At 35.5% G+C, this 19,007-nt stretch overlaps 1 protein-coding gene across 4 annotated transcripts in view; it reads left to right on the forward strand.

Annotated features, from left to right (window-relative positions):
• SIPA1L2 (signal induced proliferation associated 1 like 2) overlaps positions 1-19,007 on the forward strand; it is a 124,533-nt gene that overhangs the window by 90,686 nt on the left and 14,840 nt on the right. For all 4 annotated transcript variants that reach the window (XM_068185071.1, XM_068185069.1, XM_068185070.1 and 1 more), the window contains exons 11-18: positions 3,987-4,244; positions 7,845-7,928; positions 9,391-9,494; positions 9,722-9,825; positions 11,238-11,626; positions 13,075-13,299; positions 15,251-15,404; positions 17,396-17,615. In XM_068185071.1, the coding sequence (XP_068041172.1) occupies positions 3,987-4,244; positions 7,845-7,928; positions 9,391-9,494; positions 9,722-9,825; positions 11,238-11,626; positions 13,075-13,299; positions 15,251-15,404; positions 17,396-17,615 (1,538 nt within the window). The remainder of the gene's footprint in view (positions 1-3,986; positions 4,245-7,844; positions 7,929-9,390; positions 9,495-9,721; positions 9,826-11,237; positions 11,627-13,074; positions 13,300-15,250; positions 15,405-17,395; positions 17,616-19,007) is intronic.

Raw genomic sequence — 19,007 nt, forward strand, 5'->3', positions numbered from 1 at the left:
CATGGAGATGGATATTTTATTACTTAACTAGACACCCTGCCTAGTGTAGGCCCTTCACAGAGCCTATTACAGAGCCTTTATATGGAATCTGAAACTAATATTGAAAGGTTTGGTTAATGTAGTTTTAAAAATTTAATGGACTGCTTGATAATTCTTTCAGAACATAATGCTCCTTGCAGGAACATTTGAATATTGCAGATTTTTATAGTGGACTCTTAATTTTTTTTACGTTGTCATGACCTGCTAGCTGTATCATAGAGTCATGCTCTCTTTAATTGCAGAGTAGGTTTTATTAACCAAAATTTTAATAGGATTATATGGCTCTTGAACCAGAGGTATTAGTAGGAGTCTGTGCTTTATGTTGAAGCATTGATTTAATTAATACCAAACTATGGTGAAGGGCAGGAAGTGCTATAATTTCTGATGTGTGGTTAAGATATGATCACATTTGCTTGTTAAATGCCATAAGTCTGTTTTTCAAATGTTATATTGGATATAATTGTGAAAGACATTTGATATCCTATAGTTGTTTAACATAAATATAAGTATCTTTTTAAAACCATAAAATGGAGATATGTCTTTATGTATCCTTTAAAGTGAATGTAAAAGAAATATATTAAATTTAAATTTAAAAGCTATCATTAAATACCAGTGCCAATGTATATTCTTGCACTGGTGGAATAAGTAACAAAATCATAAGTAAAAGTTAGATAAAGGTCAAATTACATATTAACAAGGGAATTGCATTTATTTTTGTGGGGTTTTTTCATGCAAGATACAGTTTGATCCATGGCAGGGAGTGGAGGTGGGGATTGCAGGCATGGAATAATTCCTTCTCTGCCTTCCTGATATAGGAGGCAGCTACAATTACAATTTTACCTATCTCAGTATGCTGCAGTATCTGTTCTTTAGGCAGAGCTTGCAAAGCAGTGAAGCATATTTTTTTAATATAAATGTTGGAATGATTAGTTTGATACTTTTAAATTAAGGTTTAAAAGCCCTATTTGACAAAAGAAGCTATCTGAAACCATGGAAATTCTTTTTTGAGCCAGTTAAAACAAGCATTCTAGGGCTCTGTTTTGAATTCATAAGCAACACTGTTGAATTTTTATAGTGATTTAAAGCAAGGTTGTTTTATAGGCCTTTTTCTGCAGGAACTGTTTCCTCAGTATTTTTTTTTTTATTTGTAGGAAGAATATGCTTTCCAGATGCAAACAAACAAAAATTTTCCAAATTTTCAGTTCTTAATCGGCGTGGGAAAGCTTATTGTTTACTATTATTAAAACATGCTTTTGTTAGTTAGTCAGCAAGTCAAGCTAAACAGTAGTAACAGTCCCTTTTGCTTTTAAAACCCATGGCTATTTTTACAGCATTTAGGGTACTTTATGGGGAGTATCTAAAGAAGGATACAATCACAATTACATGTTATAACTTCCTCAATTACCAAGATGAACTGTAAAATTGATATCATATTAACAAAAGCTGGGGAGAGGGTGCTTTGTTTCTAATGCCTAAAGTTTATAGGAATGAAGAAGGGAGTGAAACAACGCTAAGAAATTTTAGGCTACATAAAATTTTAGGCTACATAATTGTTAAACTTCTTCATCAAATAATGGAAAACTGTGTATATTTGGTCACATGAAAAGTTGTGCAGTGCACCAAACTAATATTAAACTTGCTGTGTCATTTCTGTATTCTTTGATCTGTTTGTTTTGTATGTAAAACTTTTCATTAAAAAAAAAAAAAAAAAAGAAAAGAAAAAAAAGATCATGGTTGCATTGCTGAGGGCTGTTGTCTCCTACACCTTCTTTATTGCAGGCAGTGAATGAGGATGGAGGGAAGAATAATCTTGGAACATAAACAGTTAAAAATTACACTGGAGAGATATATTCTGTGTATGCTTCAGTAGTAGAAGAGTTTGCACAATTCTGTGCAATTCGTTTAACTTGACCTTTTTTATGGTGATCCTCATTTTAAGAGCCCAACATGTGATTCTCAGAAGTGTGAAAAAAGTTTTAAAAATTGATACATGGACTGAGGCAGTTTGAAGTGGTATTCTGAATAACTATTGCATTTCAGGGTAGGAGAAGGCTAGAGATAAACCACATTGACCCTCTGAAATTATGTGATAATTTTATAGCAGTGATTTCTCTGTAGCACCGTTCCATGCCTGAGAGAAGAGATTATTAGGGTGGTTTTACCTCCTTAGGGAAGCTCAAACCAGAAAATCATGATTGCAAAGTTCTGTGATGCCTCCACCATGTCCAACTATGGTTTGTCAGCAGAGGTTGGACATGTCAGATTTAATTGGTGCATCTTGCAATGATATTTCTGATAAAAGAGTAACACTGAAAAACCAGGAATTCTGAGGTCTGCTTTGGAACATTTTAGCTCTTCGGTTCATCTTCATCAAGGCGTCTTCCACCCTATACTGGCTATTGATCTCCTTTCTCAATATTTTCGTTGTCTATATTTTTAAGTTCTTTAACTTTTTCATGTGTTTGAGTGCCATCAGGGACAGAGATTTAGTCCTACAGGATAGACTTGCCTGTTTGCTACTAGAAAATTCAGCAGTGTGAAACATTTGGGTGGATCAGACTATGCATATACAGAGTATGTAGAATATAATTGCTACAGTTGCTCATGGGTCTTCCCTTCAACAACCTTGAATAAGACAGTTTGCTTTTTATCTAATATTTTTTCTTCTAATCTGTTTACCAGAACACAGATAATGAAAATATTCTTTGGGAGGGTTAATTCAGAAGCTTTAATGCACAGTGATTTAATGTGTGAGAATTTATACAATTTACTTGCACTGCACATTTCTGTTAAGTCATTCAAGCCAAGATATTTTCAGGATTAAGACTGTAAACTCTTTACACTCTATTGCACTTTCTCTAGGTGATTTAAAATTTTTTTGCAAATGATAAATGCTGGTTTTTCAACAAAAGAAAAGCTTGATCTAGACTCAGCTAAGGAATGGAGCAGAATTGTAGTTGAGACAGAGGAGCAAATTTTCACTATTTCATACTTAATGTATTGTTTTGGGAGTATTTAGAGTGTTCTCTTCATAGATATTGATTTACTACACACTGCCTATCAGAAAAATAATGGAGATGGAATGTTGAGAATAGAAAACATCTCCAGTGATAATCAGTGTTGACTTAAAGGGTGTGTGAAGCTTCTATTAACCAATTTCTGAAACAGTAACACTTAATTATTGAATGCTGTCTGAGTCTACAGCAAATATCTCATAGGCACACTGATCTTTTGTGGAACACTACCCCAGTACTTTTACCTGGGTTTACACTGTCTGTGAATACTTAGTGTTTAACCACACCGTAAACTTCAGGCAGAGGTGGTAAGCCAGACTGTCTCTGATCTTTCTCTTCCTTCCACTTCCCCGTTTTTCATCCAGGCTTACAAATCCATGGGAAAAGAGACATTAGAAAGTACACTTTGAAAACACACTGAAAAATATTTGGGTGCCAATTAATCACTTGCGTTGTAGTCTGTGCACTGTGTCATTTGGTGAGGACAAGATGGGATCCTAAAGGAGAGTTCTCACCCCCCCCCAAGAAATGTTTAGTTTGCTGCAAAGCAACAAACCTATTTCTGAAATTTAAACCAATCAATGCTATTTCAGAAAACCCGCATGCTTTATGACTTCTAAGTGCCTTGTCTCTAAAAATTATTATTATGTAAAATTCAAGCTGCAGATTAGTTTATAAAAGTTTGATACGTTCCCCATTTTGAAGGGCGAAAAGATAGTTCAAAGATCTTTGAGCACATGACAGCAAATCTTTTACTTTGAAATGTTTTCTACCTGCTTGGCGTAACAGTTTTGAAGTGCTCAAAGTACAATGCTGTATGAACACCTTTGGGCACCTGAAATCAAAATAGATATGTACTTCTGACTGTGAATGCAAGATTTCTCTCTCTGTTCCCTCCTGTGAGACTGATGAGCATTTTTATTTGTCCCACAGGGGTTGTTCAGAACTTTGTCGTATACCCATGGTGGAATACAAACTTGACAGTGAAGGCACCCCATGTGAGTATAAAACCCCTTTCAGAAGGAATACCACTTGGCATCGGGTGCCGACTCCCGCTGGGCAGCCTCTCTCTCGTGCCTCTCCAATCCTAGGAACATCTGACAGACTGCAGTGCCAGCAGCTTCTCCAGCAGGCTCAGACAGCCATTCCTCGTAGCACTTCCTTTGATAGAAAACTGCCAGATGGTGCAAGGTAATACACTCTCTGGTTAGTGCCTGTCACCTTCCTGATGTGTATTACTTCTGAAAGCTCTGCTTTCTAGAACTTTGGTGTCTTGTTCTTTAAACCTTATTTTATTGCGTTTTGACAGTCATTTTAATTCTGACGTTGTATTAAGTAGCATTCACTGGACCAGTCTGCTTGAAACAAGTGACTTTTGGTGTTTGTGGTGGAAGTGGGCTGAGGATCCTACTGCTGAGGACAGCTGACCTTTCCCTTTAGTCCCAAATAGATAGTCCCAAAAAGATAGTCCCAAATCAGTGAAGTGGGAAACTGCCTTATAACTTTTGGATCTTAATAATGTCCTGTTCCCCACCTTTTGGAAGACTATTTAAACAAATAGTGAGTGTAAATAAAATGAACTCATTCCTTTAAAAATTAATTATTTAATCTCGTTACCAAGGTATTGGCATAGTTTCAAAGGGTTCTGTAACTCATTACCAGCCCTTATGCTTTGCTTTGCTTTTAATTAAACAAAGCAGAGCTTGTGATTTGAATATGTAACACCTCTTAGATGATGGGATGGTGTTCTTAAATGTTAGCTCTGTTCTAATTTAATCATAATTCTTCATAAGATGGAACTTCGTTTTTAAAGATAAAAATTTGCAAATACATCTGACCTTTGAATTATTTAGGAAAAACATATGTCTTGAACAGAACTCTGTCCTTTATTGTTTATAATTATTTCTGCTTATGCTTTTATGGGGTGATGTAGTTCTGATTTCCAAGGAAATAATTACTGCATGTTGAAAATATCTGAGTGATACAAAAATCTGAAATACTGGTCTTAAATGGGTTTAAAACAATTCCAGATTAAATCATTGAATGCTGCTATCACTATATTGACTACCTTATTTAATAGAAAAGAATTAATGATTTTTGACATTGAAATGTACACAAGTAATAGTAGTATGAATTTGAAAAGAAGTCTCATTCATTGCCTGGTGAAGGAAAACTCCCACTTATGACTGATGTGTTATTTGTGTTCTCCTTCTTCCCTATCCCTGAAAAATTGAGAGGTGCATTTCTGTAAGCATTTAAATACCATTACAGAACTTAATCTTTACCTATAACCTTGTTAATTAAATTCTTGATAACATCTAACATAAGGAGACACTATATCAAATGTCTAGAAATACTTCAGCATTTATGGAGCTTTATTAAGCATACCGTATGCTGATACAGAAAAGATATGAAAGCTTTCTGACATGCTACTCGATTCCAAAAAGACTTCACAAACATAAGCTGCACTTCTTGTAACACTCAGCAAAGCATGTGAAAAAATGCTTAGACTGAGTCTACTCTTATCATGAAGAAATTTCTGTGTCACTTAAGCAAAACATGTGCAGTGCAGAAGTGCTCTTCTGGGGAAGACGTGATACAGAGTATAAATAATGAAAAAAGAGGAAAAGTATGGATTATGGAATGTAGTTCTTGAAACAGAAAGGTACCTAATTGACAAGGTCTTTCCGCATGGGAAGAGGCATTGTTGATGATTTGGCAGAGAGATGAGCTTAAAACAGAAGAGTTTAAAGTAAGGTGGATTAGTACTTATAAGTAGTCTTGCAAGGGTGAAAGTGTAGACTCAGGCTAGGAAAATGATGAAGAGATTTTAGAGGGTCAAATACCCAGTATCAGTTTAAGAGTGCAAGCAGGGAGAAGCAGGTTGATAAAACAGGGAAGATTTAACTGCTGATCTGAAAATGAGCTAAGGGTGAAGTCAGCAATAAAATTTAGAAATAAAAAGAGGAAGAAGCAGAAGAAATGTGCGCTACATATAGTAAGAGACTTAAGCAGGAAAAATTGAACTACTGTGACATATAATACTTAGGTGCCCAGTCCCTGGAGGGAAATTAGAGACTGAGAGCTGAATGCATACGCTCCTAATACAATTCCTGAGAATTAAGTGCTTTGAAAAGGCAATCCAACTATTTTGGTGTTGATCAAGGAATTTCCTCTACTTAGTCACTTAGAAATACAAAGTTATCCTTAAGTTCTACTTCTGTTTTCACAAAGTGGCTAATTCTGTGACAGCTACTCATAGCATGTGCCTAAGTGAAGCTTTAGGCAGACTCACTCTTCTGATTATTGCACCAAGTCTCTGTGTGCTTTCGTCCCTGAGTCACACTTGTAGGCAGTGCATCCTATCACCTGGAGTCTGGAATCCATTCCTGAGAGCAGATGGTTGGAATTTTTGTGTGAAGGAACTGTGTGAGGCAGTCATTGATGGGATTTCTGTGGTTCTCCTTTTGGGGCCACTCATCGTTTACTAGGCTAAGGCCTACACACTTGACCAGCAAATGGGAGGTAGACATATTTCGTTCAGCCTTGGAACAGCGCAAAGCTTCCCTGGCTTTGAGGACCATGTCCTAAACATCACCCTGAAGGGTGGAAACACATGGGATCATAATTTATCTATTCCTTAATGCTGGGTCACCTAATCTGTGCACAAAATGCATAATTCTTGGCAGTAATTACTAGTTCATGGAACTGAATTAAGCTGTAGCCTATTGACTACTTTACTTAATTGAGAGAGGTTCAGTCCTGTCAATACTTCTCAGAGAAAGACATGCTGAAAAATAAGGTGCTACATTATTTATTGTACATTGGCTATAAGACAAAATATAACACCTAATGTCTTTAAAAAACAAATTATAATGGCTGCTATCTTTAAAATTTTCAAGCTGAATGGTAATGTTGCTTATTAAAAGGTCATGTTCCTGGGAAAGTGTTTTGCATAAAGAAAACCACACCTCTTCATTTCCTCCCTGAGTACATACATTCATTCCTACATGAAAAAGAAAAGAGGGGAGAGAAAAGAAAAAAAGATAAACACAGGGAATTGAATTCAAGATAATGTCAAGATAATTGAAGGAAATTGTGTTGCAGTTATGGAATGATGTGCACAGAAGTGAAGGAAAGGATGTGATCAAATCCAAATTTAAGCATTAAATTTCAACTGTCTGGAAATCTAACAAAAATGCTTAGACGTTGTTAAGACATGAGGCTTAAAAGTGTAAATAATTAAGTATAAATAATACCCTTCTTGAAATTTTTTTTGTTGCTTTTCTATGTCAAAGGATTAATAAAATAAAAATTTTAAAAGTATTAGAATTGTCTCTTCCAATTTTACTAGCTTTAAAATTGGAATAAGAATCAAGGAACTAATAATCATTTCTGATCCACTATGAGAGCTTCCCACACATGAATTTAGAGATCTAATCCAGCTGCTCTGACTCCTGAGTAATCCCACTTATTCAGAACTAAAGCCAGATCTAGGGAATATAGGATTTGGCACTTAGTCTTTCTCTTTTTGTGCCTTTTTATATATTCAGTTGGAAATATTTTATTTGTGAATAAATACTATACTTTTAGAATTCTTGTTAAAGTTTTATGAAACTGAGATAAACATTTTATATTCCCCAGATGGATGTAACTAATTGTTCATACTTCATCTATATTATTTATTAAAATGAATGTGTTTGATAAAGAAGCACAGCCCAGTTCAAATCTAAAACCCCACAAATACCTCAGTGCACTGTTAATGATTCTAAAATAAAATCAACATTACAGAAGTTCTCCAAGCAACCAGTCCTCATCCAGTGACCCAGGACCCAGCGGGAGCAGCCACTGGAGACAGCAAGTGGGATATGACGGGTATTGGTGATTTTAAATTTTTTAAATTTAAATCTTGAAAGAGCTCACATGCATCTTCTTTCTTAAGCACAATTTGTATGGGTCTTCTAGAGTTTTTTTTTTTTTTTCAAACACTGTTAATATCTTTTAAGATGTACAAAGGTTTACTGATCTTTGATGTAACATGCATGCAACTGCAATTTTAAAGTCATCCTAATTTAACTCTTTAGGATCATATTTTTATATTCAGGTAAATGAGAAATGGTTCTTGGGTTTATTTTCCCAGTAAAAGGTCAGAAATCAGCTAGTAGCTCAGAACTAGAATAAAATGATAATACTTCCTCCTCCTGCTTCAGGAGGAAGATGTTTGACTAAAAAAAAATCTTTATGGTCTTCAAAGGTTTTGTTTCCTGTTATATTTGTTTCAATGACACCCATTCCTTAGCATATGTCCTCAAATAGTAGGAATTTCAGAGGTCTCTTCTTCCTAAAAGGCTGTGCATAGATGGTACTTTTGCATCCCTGTTAATCCCTTGGTATGAAATTTCAGTATATCTGCATATAAAAGACCACCCCAATATAACTCATGTTACAAGAATATTATGTGAGACATCTGTTCCAAACTACTTTAAATTTATGACTTTGTTGTGTATATTACAGTTACCGAAAACACTCCTGTTACAAAATGTTGAGCTATGGCAGTATCTACAATAGAGTAATATAAAAGCATTCCAGACTTGCCAAGTGGCTTTCAGAAGCTACTTTTCAGAAAAAAAAAGTGAATATTGAGAGCATCAGCTTGACTCCTTGAAGCTTATTAATGCTTTGGCATGATTGATTGTGGATAAGATATTCCATGTAGCAGATACATATGCAGTATCTTGTAGACTCTTCAAGGAATTTCACATAACTCAGTGAAATCTTTGGCAGCTAAATAGAACTGTAGCTCTTTTTTTTTTTTTTTTTTTTGACAGTCAACTCATCAAAATGCATCTTGTGTCATTTCTTTTCCAGCACAATTATTTCTAATAACAATGTAGGTTTTAGTTTGTTGCTTTGTGAAATGTTTAAGCTTTTGCAGTATAATACAAAGCAGTGGATCTGGTACGAACTTACACATTCTCAGTGTGAAACTCTGCAAAGCTACGATTACTTTTTGTGGAGCTTAGATCACAAAGAGGTTAAGCATATATTACCATGGTTCTTCGCTGCAAAAGCCTTTGGGTATATAGCTCCATGAATACATTTCTTCTTAAAGTTCAGTGTCTTCTTGGCATGTTCACGCTTCAGATATAACAGCATGCTGTTTAAAAAATTGCATGTAAATATTTCTCTGCACACTTTGGAAATGTTTGGGAATTATGATTATTCTAAAAAGTCACAAAATACTTGTTTTTAAGAGTAAAATGTGGTGTAGTTCATCATGTAATTAATCTTACAGGATAAAAGCCTTAACAGCCTAATTTTCTGCTTACATTAAAAGATGCCAGTCCCCTTTACTCCATGAACATCACCAAGGTTCAGGCTCACTGGAGTGTGAAGGAGGCAGAGAACGAGAGGAAACTTTGGAAGGAACTAGACATTCTGGTAATAAAACCCACTGTATCTTTCAAGTGCATGTTCTTTGCAATGCAGTGCCTGTTGAAATGCAGCCACCTCCCCATGTGGAGGTTTGACTCACTGACAGCATGTGATGTGACAGTGAAAACAGGGACTGTTAAGACATTCTGTGCAGATACCTGTGTCTGATTGCAGAGTGTACAGGTTTGAAACCTGATGCTGAGTCGTGTGCCTTTCTCCATTATTTTTGGCAGAAGCCAAGTGGCATGCACCATCAACCAAAGTCCTGAGCTCCTACAAAGACCGAGCTTTACAGAAAGAAGGCAGTGGCAAGGAGTCGCCAAACAAACTTTCACATGTAAGTTTTTTCCTTGGATGTTATTCAGAACTCTAAAAACAAACCAACCCCAAAATAGCAACAACAAAAAACTACTCTGGACTTACAGAAATTTTAGTAATTTATGAAGACCACTGTGTGTTTTGGGAGGCAAATATTATGCTCACCCAGATGTGGGTTGAATCAAGTATGCTTAATCTGCATTTACAAACTCAGAATTCCAAGAGGGCTTAGGTCTGGGGCATTGAGGAGATAAAACTAGTATAGTCTCCACTCAGCTGTGAGTTTGCAGCTTCATTTATACTGGCTTGTTTAATCTGTGGAGGGAGTATTTAATTACCCTTTAAAAGAAAATAAAATTATATTTACCATACGGCTTTTTGTCTTACGTGAAATATCCGTGGAGTGTAATTATCAATAAGCACTATAAAAAATGTAACTTGTGTGTTGGGAATGCTGAACAGATTTTCTAGTCTACCTTGTATAGTAGCTTGTCTTCAGTAATGGCAAAATCCTCAACAGCCTAGTGATGGAAAGTACATAATGTTTGTTACCTGGAAAATCTGCTATATGGAGTAGGAGTCTGTATGCTGTTTGTAAACTTACATTTTATGTGTGAGCAACAGCATCTCCTAGCATCTGCTAGGAGGGGGATCTCATGAAAAAGTTAGTCACCCTTCCCATTTATATCCTACCTAACAGAAATCCATTTGCCCTAGAAGTCCATCTGCCTTTATTCTGGCTACTGTTACAGACATAAGTGAATCCACCTCTCTATAAAATTTATTTTAAAAGGTAAATAAGAAAGCCCCTGGACTTTATTGGCACAAAAGTCTGACGTAATTATTCCACTTCAATAGCCATGCTTAGTTTAGTGCCTTATGACTTAAGTTACTTTCATCTGGTACACATACGTCACAATTGGCTTCAATTTAACTAGCCACACATCCAATTGGATTTGATCCAATGAGCTGCATATTTCAGCCACACTGAGAAAAAGCCAACAATAATTCAGTCCTTGGCGTTTTTCAGATTTGCAGTAGAGCTTGTTTAAACAAATAATTACCAAGGCTTCTAGCTTTAACAAATGCTTATTTTAACTGTTAAGAAATGCAATTTTATGGCTGTTAAGCTGGTCCTATAATCAGAAAATTCAATTCTGATTTTAAGATTTGTGATAGAAGATGGAACTAGAGCCTTTTTATTTGCAGTGACATCAACCTTTAATGTGTCTAGCCAGCTGTGCAATTCATTTCACAGAAACTGGTGGTATAATTGGCTCTTTTCATACTTTGCAGTTATATAGATAGCATACTGTAAAAAGATAATAAAATGGTCTTTGAATGGCACAAATGCACTAATTTATATGAAAATAGATCTCTTACTATTTAATTTGAGGGGGATGTCTTTTGGTTTGTTTTCTTGTTGTTAAGATTGGGGACAAAAGCTGTTCAAGCCACTCCAGCAGCAACACCTTATCCAGCAATACATCCAGCAACAGTGATGAGAAGCACTTTGGTTCTGGAGACCTGATGGATCCCGAGCTGCTTGGATTAACGTATATAAAGGGGGCTTCTACGGACAGCGGGATCGATACGGCTCCCTGCATGCCGGCTCCTCTGCTGGCCCCTCTGCACCTGGCTGGCAGCAGGTCTGGAGTGCACTGCCACACGGAGCAGTGGACAGAGGCTTCGGAGGCTCCGGGGCCAGACGATGATCCAGCTAAGATCTATGCTGTTCATAACTATGCCTCTGCTGTCTCCACCGGTCATGCGGCTGAGGGCAGCATGGGAGACCTGAGTGAAATCTCCTCTCATTCCAGGTATGCGTTTCTTACAAACTAGGGGCTATGGATTATAGGTTAATATACAGATAACTCTTTTATGTTGGTTTTATTCTGTTTACCCTTCTTTGAAAGTGAACTTAAAAGATTTTGATGTTTTTGTTGTATTCAAATGCCTGTATGAGCAGTTTTCAAGTAATTTTTGATGAGTTTGCCTGGAAAGCATAGCCAGACCTCCTCCCAGATCTTATGGAGGCCTTATACATGACCCTTGCAAATTGCTTAGGTTTTTAAAATTGGAAAACATCCCAAAGTAAAAGAGACATTTGCACTAAGAACTTATTTCATATACTTTTGGTTTGCTGAGGGAAATCAGAAAAATTGTTGATGGCCAATTTTACATATAGAGAAACTGCATTGCATACCATCCCCCGTAATTTACATTATTCTGATGTATGCTTTACAGTTTTGCTTGTTGAGCGGCATTTATGATTGATTTTCAGCTTTTTTTTTTGTTGCCAATGAAACGCGTGCATGGTGCATCTGTTGTAAATCTTGTTGAAAGTACACTTTTATAGCTAGTTGCCTTTATCTTCCAGTTCCCATTTATGGTGACTTTGAAATCGAAGCTTTGGTCTATGTGTTAAGGTTTTGACTCTGTAATGGATAGAAGAAAATGGTTTGTTCTTCTTTCCCTCTGATTTTCCTGTTTTCAGTGTCAATCAGTACAAGAAAATAACCAAATAATACCTTGTATACTGATTTCCTTATATGCTTGACATAAGTGAATTTGTCTTGTATGGTTATTTTGAAGAAATTTATTCTTCAAGGAAGTGTTTGCTTTAGTTCATTTGAAATAGGTTTTAGAGTCTTCACTTAAAGTATGTCTTAGTGCCTACTAGTGCTATTATTCATAATAAAAGAGGCTGCTAAAATTATCTGGAGGACTGTCTTGTTGAACTGAAATTTACTTCTGTTAAATTTGCTGGTAATTTAATATTAGTATGTCTGATTGAAAGGCACAGGCTAATCTTGCATCAATTGGAAAAATTATTGTGAAACGGAAAAGCACATAGGTTTTATGACGAGGGAGATATTTGAGTAATTCCCTATGTAGTTCTTTATGTAAATGTGTGTGTACATATTTACTTAAAATTGCACAAATTATATATATATATATATATATATATATATATATAATTTAGGCTTTTAGTTTTGATTCGCATCAGTTTGCACTGGCATTTCAGCAAGATGAATTCCATGCATTGTTTGTTCTAGAAACTCATCACAATTCTGTTCTCAAAGAGCTTTAACTTGTACACAGTTGGTGTGTAGAAAATTATTGGGCCAATTTTGCTTCATTGATTTTAACCTTCAGAAAAACGTAACTGTGGTAATTATTGCCGCATACCAGGCGAAGCGTTTCTGATTTGTTGTTGCATAGCATATTTAATTTTTCCTTTTGTGTGTTTTGTTCACTTTTCCAGTGGGTCACATCATTCAGGAAGCCCATCAACACACTGCTCTAAAAAGAGTGGCTCCCTAGATACCTCCAAAGTTTATATAGTGTCGCAGAATAGTAGTCAACAGATGTCTGGGTCGATTTCAAAACCCTACCACAGACAAGGAGCAGTGAGTAAATATGTCATTGGATGGAAAAAATCAGAAGGAAGTCCTACACCTGAAGAATCTGAAGTTTCAGAATGTCATGAGTAAGCACTCTGTTTTACTTTGTTGGAGGAAGAAGGGTAGTGAAAATCATTTTTAAAATAGGATAGAAAAAAAATACAGATTCTGTTTTGCCTTTAAGTGTTCAGAGGTTTTTTTCTGTAACTTTATGTATCTAATGCAGCTTAACACTGGAATTTTCCATGAGAAATGTGTTGTTCTTAGGTGGAAGAAAAAGGCTTGAACTCAAAGAAAAACATGAAATATCTCAAATATAGAGAGATAATACTTTCATAATGGTGCATCCATAAAAAATAATGTTTGGATCTGCTGTTTGATGCTAACCTTGAAATTCCTGCTGGCTTCAAAATCATCTTAGTGGATAATGTCCTTGCTTTCTTTCTGGTGCTGTTTCTCAATAAACTATAGCCAGCCACTGTCTCAATAAATTGACAAAATGGCAGGCAGTACTGGATGTAATATAACATTTTCAAATGTTTAATTTGGATTATTCTTTGTTTAATGGGAATGGGTTATTTTTATCTAATACCTAATTTTGAATATGTGTGCGTATTTATGGCAAGAGTAACATTTAAAAATACACGCTAGAATATATATGCTATGAAATATGAATCTGAAGTTAAGCTCTTAAATTCCTAATTTTCAAAAGTAGAAGGGGTTACTACCCTCCTGTCCTGGTTATATGTGTTTCTTAGTGAAAACATAGAGATGATTTCATTTCTCACCTACAATGTTTTAATTACATAAATAGTTTGGTCATAGTAGTATTGAAATTATAGTGGACTGTCCTCAGTGTTTCCCACAGTTTTTTTTGATTTTGAAATCAATGAACTACTGAAACAATTTATCCTTATTTTGAATGGCAGCCTTAAAATAAAATTGCATAATGAATCTGGGTATTTAGAATGAAACAATGGCAATTTAGAAAATTATCTTCAGAAGATAGTTCTGTTAAAGAACTATTAATTGAATATGACAACACTTCCTATATAAAAAAATATTTTCAGATTTTTCCATGGCATACAGTATTGCCTCACCTCTTTCTTTCTAGGAAAACTGTATATCACAGAGAGGAAATATCTCTCTGAGGATAATTATGTTGAAATAAAATAGCATCTCTAATTAGCAGTGATGATGAATATCAGGTCAATTGCTGAATGTTGTGCCACTATAGTTATAATTCACTGAGAATTACACTTTACCATAGCAAAGCTTATTTTCCTCTCTGCTGAAGACAGTCACTGATGAGGCTGCACTTGGCAGAGAGCAGTGGCTTCCAGTGTGTGTTCTCTGTGAGTCGCAGTCTCCAGTTCCTTCCATTACATTCTCAAGTAAGCCTGTTGAAGTCCTATCTCTCCTTTCTCACTGGAAGGAACTGAAAGTTAATAATTCAGTTTGACAGTCTTTTGTTGACTGTATCTAGATTCTTATGTGCTGATAATTAAAAAAAATACCTGTTTAATTTCTCTAAATAGCTTTATGAAATTGCTGATAATAAACTATACTTAAACTGGGCAATTGATTGCCAATGCACTTCAAACGTTGCTGTGATGACCATAGTAATTTTGCCAGATTGTGAAGTTGGATGCAATATTGTACTATAAAATATTGATTTTTTAAATTTGCTATGGAAGCAAAAGTTAAAGTATTTAATTATGAACCTTTGGAAATGTTGAAATAACTATAACTTTTGTACTGATAGAGAAGTGTGGTGTGTAAAAAAGAGAGGCAAGATAGGAGAAATAAGGATTATGCTTTTTTAAATTGTTCTTTAGTATTCCTAAACTCCATTTCTCAGTGGTTTAAGAATTTCCTTTTGTACCCACAAGCAGTTTCATAAAGGTAAAGTAATCAAAATTTTTTTCTAAACAGTGGACTGTGCCAGGAAATAATTCTAACAATTTTCACTTTGACAGAAAATGATTGTAGTCTTCAAATCCAATTTCTTGCTAAAAACATCCATTTTCTCAACAGAGTGTATGATGATATTGATGCTGTGTCTGCATCGAGTCCACTCCAAAATTCTGTCAGGAATGCTATTGTTGAAAGCCAGCAAGTCTTGTCCAAAGAAGATTTTCTGAAGTTGATGCTGCCAGACAGCCTCTCTATGGAGGAAGGGAGAAGAAAGGTTGGCTACTTTCTTTGGCTCTATGTGTTTCAGTCTTTCAGTAACCTTAGAAATGGGTTTCTGTATGCCCAAAATTGCTCTACAGAGTGCAATATTGTTTTGTACAAGCTAAGTTTATTCTATGGGGATGACCATAAGTCCTAAAATATCATTTCCCACAAAGTTGGGAAATGTTAGTTTGATGATTATCTATAAAATCCAGTATTTGTTTAAGTATGTCTTTGCTTAGCTTGATCAGAGGTGGGTGTAGGTTGAGCAACTTCATTATAATTTGAAAGGTTAAAAGTGACATTTTCAAGGAAGGAGGCCCAAATTTGTACATCACGTGTTATATTAAAACTCACCGTGAAACCCACTTTCCTCTGCCCTGTAATAGTACCAACAATTCTGCTAGAAATCAAGGTCAGTTTCATGTAGATATCAGTGGCAGCTGCTCAGAAGGCATAATTGTCAGTGCTGCTGGAAAGCCTGGATCTTATCTTTATAGTATGAAGGCAGTTGGTAATGCTTAATAGTTCACAATACGTGGATAGTGATCTTAAAATTTGCTGCTCCCCAAAGTAAATGGTTCTGAATGCTATGCTTAATGTGGAATAAAGAACAAAGCAATTAAATTACATGAGATACTTGTCACACTTCCATATTAAGTCAATGCTCTCTTAACCCACTATGTTTATACAATATGCTAAATAGCATAATCATCATGTCTGAACAAAAGTAACATATGGGAATCTTCTAAGTGCAGAGTTGAATTTAAAATTCAGATGATATATATTTTATAATATGAGGTATGTTAAGTGTGCATTATATATGCTTGAATTTTTGTGGGTCATGTCCTAGAAGTTTTTATGATTTATGATTGATACAATAATTGGAGGGGTTTTGTGAAGATTCCAAGAACTGCCAGGATTTCTGGCTGCCTAAATAAGAATCAACAAAGAGAGGGGAGGTGTGGCTGAGATAAATGACTGCTATCCCCTTCCTCTCCAAGGCACCTAAACAAAAGTTAAGTAAGGAAGTGAGACCATGGGCCCTGATCCACAAGGAGCCCCAGCCACAGGAGCTGGCAGTGTACAGTCTGTGGCTGTGCCTGCATGGAGGGTGGTAACCTTGAAATTGGTGAGCCAGTTACCTTTGACAGTGAAGTCAGCAATGAATTTCCTGAATATGTGAGATTCTACACTATATTCAGTGTTTGCAAAAGCTATTTCTCTTAAGCATTTGTTCTGCATAGGGAACGTGGAATGCACAATTAATTACAAAGAAACATGTAATTGTTGTATGCAGGACAAGCCAGTAAAATAATTAAGGCATTAACTGTGCTTTGTAGATGCACTGAAAACTGTGTTTGCAGTGCTGAGAAATGACTTACAAAGTGGAATGGTCCAGCTTTATAATACAGTAGCATCTTGTTTTACTGTAGATATTTGGGTTGTGGTCGAAATAACTTTTTGAAATGCATAAGCAGTTTTCACTGAACCCTGTTACCCTCTTTTCTTAGCCTGTTATGTGATATCTAGAGAGATGCAGAGTCTCAAGTAATTTTTATCATCCAATGAGTTATGTGGCAGCATATTTCAGTTCAGAATGTTTAACAGTAAAGCATGGTCATTTCAAATTAAACAGTTCTGTGTGTAGTCTTGCATACATGTTTGCCAGAGTTGGTAACCTTATATGCATTTCTGTAAAACATTGCTGTCTTAAGGCTATGAAGTTTTCATTTAACATTTCGTGATTGCTAAAACTGCACAGTATCTGATTAATTCATAGTGATATGTTCCAAAATATTGAGAGGAAGTCTGAATATTCAATTCAGTAACTCTTTTGAGGCCCCAGTAGATCTGATATGGCGGAAGAAATCTCTGGTCTTCTGTATTGGTTCAAGAATTCCAGAGTGTCTGTCCAGAAAAACACTCCCAAGAACTGATGATGGGGATATGACTGTATGAATCACTTCAACCAGCAATACATATTCCTATTTTTATCTTTAGTTTTCATTTTATGGAAACCTTTCCCCACGGAGGACGCTTTACCGCACCCTCTCTGATGAAAGCATATGTAGCAATCGAAGGGGATCTTCCTATGCCAGCTCTCGAAGCTCAATGATAGACCAGGCTTTGCCAAATGACATCTTGTTCAGCACTACTCCACCGTATCACAGCACACTGCCTCCCAGAATGAGCCTGACTCCTGGAATGGGAAATCTGAGAAGTAAGTCATTGTCACTGTCGTTGCTGAGTTTGGAATATTTGTAGGAAACTAAAACGAATCACCAAGTATTAAGTGAGATTTTACTTTTAAAGTGAAATTAAGACATGTCAAATCACTGCTCTAGTTATCCTAGTGAAAAATATTTGGTCAGTGGTACATGTTCATGCTTGCCATTATTTCGATTCATATTTATCGTGTTTGGAGACAATATTGACTTTACTTTTCAAAGAATTTTCATGAGACCCCTGATAGGCAAAAAACCTTTGTCTGATGATACTTTTAGTTATAATTTTATTTTCCAGTGGTGACCTAATTAAGCCAAGATGACCTGTTTTTTGTTGTTTTGGGATTTTTTTTTAATTTTATGTGCATTTAAATTATTGAAATACTCACAAATATATTTCAAATATATATTCACAAATATATTTGTTTAGATAATCCTTTTAGTAACATCTTAAAAGGAAATGAGCAATAAATGTTGACTTTGACTTCTATTTCCAAATTGAATTTGCTGGTACTTTTTTTTAACGTATTAGTAAAACCTTTACAAATGACATTTCATTTTTAATGGTAGCAGAAGAGTATCTGAGGTGCTAAGTTAAAACTATTTTATGAATGTGGTTTTTTACTTGTGAAATTTTTGTGAGACCTTTATTATCTGCTTAGCTTGCAATAATTCCAGGATGAGCTATGAAGTTTGTAGTAATTAAAAAAAAATGAATGAAAAGCCCAAATGTACACAGATATGTATATTTAAGTTAAATATCTATATTTTTTTACTTAATAAGAGTGAGTTGTTTTATCAAAAATTATGAATTTATATGCTAAGGCTGACATATAGTGAAGTTGACAAGCAATCTGCAAAAAAACCCATATTTTCTTTAGCTACTCTAATTTTGCATCACAGCTGTCTGCAATTTAAAAAATGGACTCTGAAGTCCATAGTTAAGAAGCTGTAGGTGAATTTCTTCAAAGCATTTAAGGACATTTTAGGCCCATGTCCAGGGAAAATGCAGCCAGATGATTTAAAAGAAGTAGCAATAAAAAGGGCTCTGTCATTCATCATGTCCTTCAGGAAGTAGTAGTTGTCTCCTAAGTTTGAGAAATAAACTTTATATACAAAACACTTTTCTAGTTAGAGTGGCCTCTGCCATGAGACCAAGTTTTGGTCACTAACCACTGGTTAATTTTAAATTGGTATCTCAGACAAGTGCCAAATTCCTGCCTCAGATGGGAATGCATGCTTGGTGTACCTTTTGCCATTCTAAAAATACTCTTCTATCAGAGTGCAACTCTTTACTATAAATTTAATCTGAGAGGATCCTATTCTTGTACGGACAGCAAATGGAGATCCATTTTCTTTCACTGGAGATTAATTCAGGAGATTTTTTT

Source organism: Anomalospiza imberbis, chromosome 3 (genome assembly GCF_031753505.1).
Source record: "Anomalospiza imberbis isolate Cuckoo-Finch-1a 21T00152 chromosome 3, ASM3175350v1, whole genome shotgun sequence".
NCBI lineage: Eukaryota > Metazoa > Chordata > Aves > Passeriformes > Viduidae > Anomalospiza > Anomalospiza imberbis.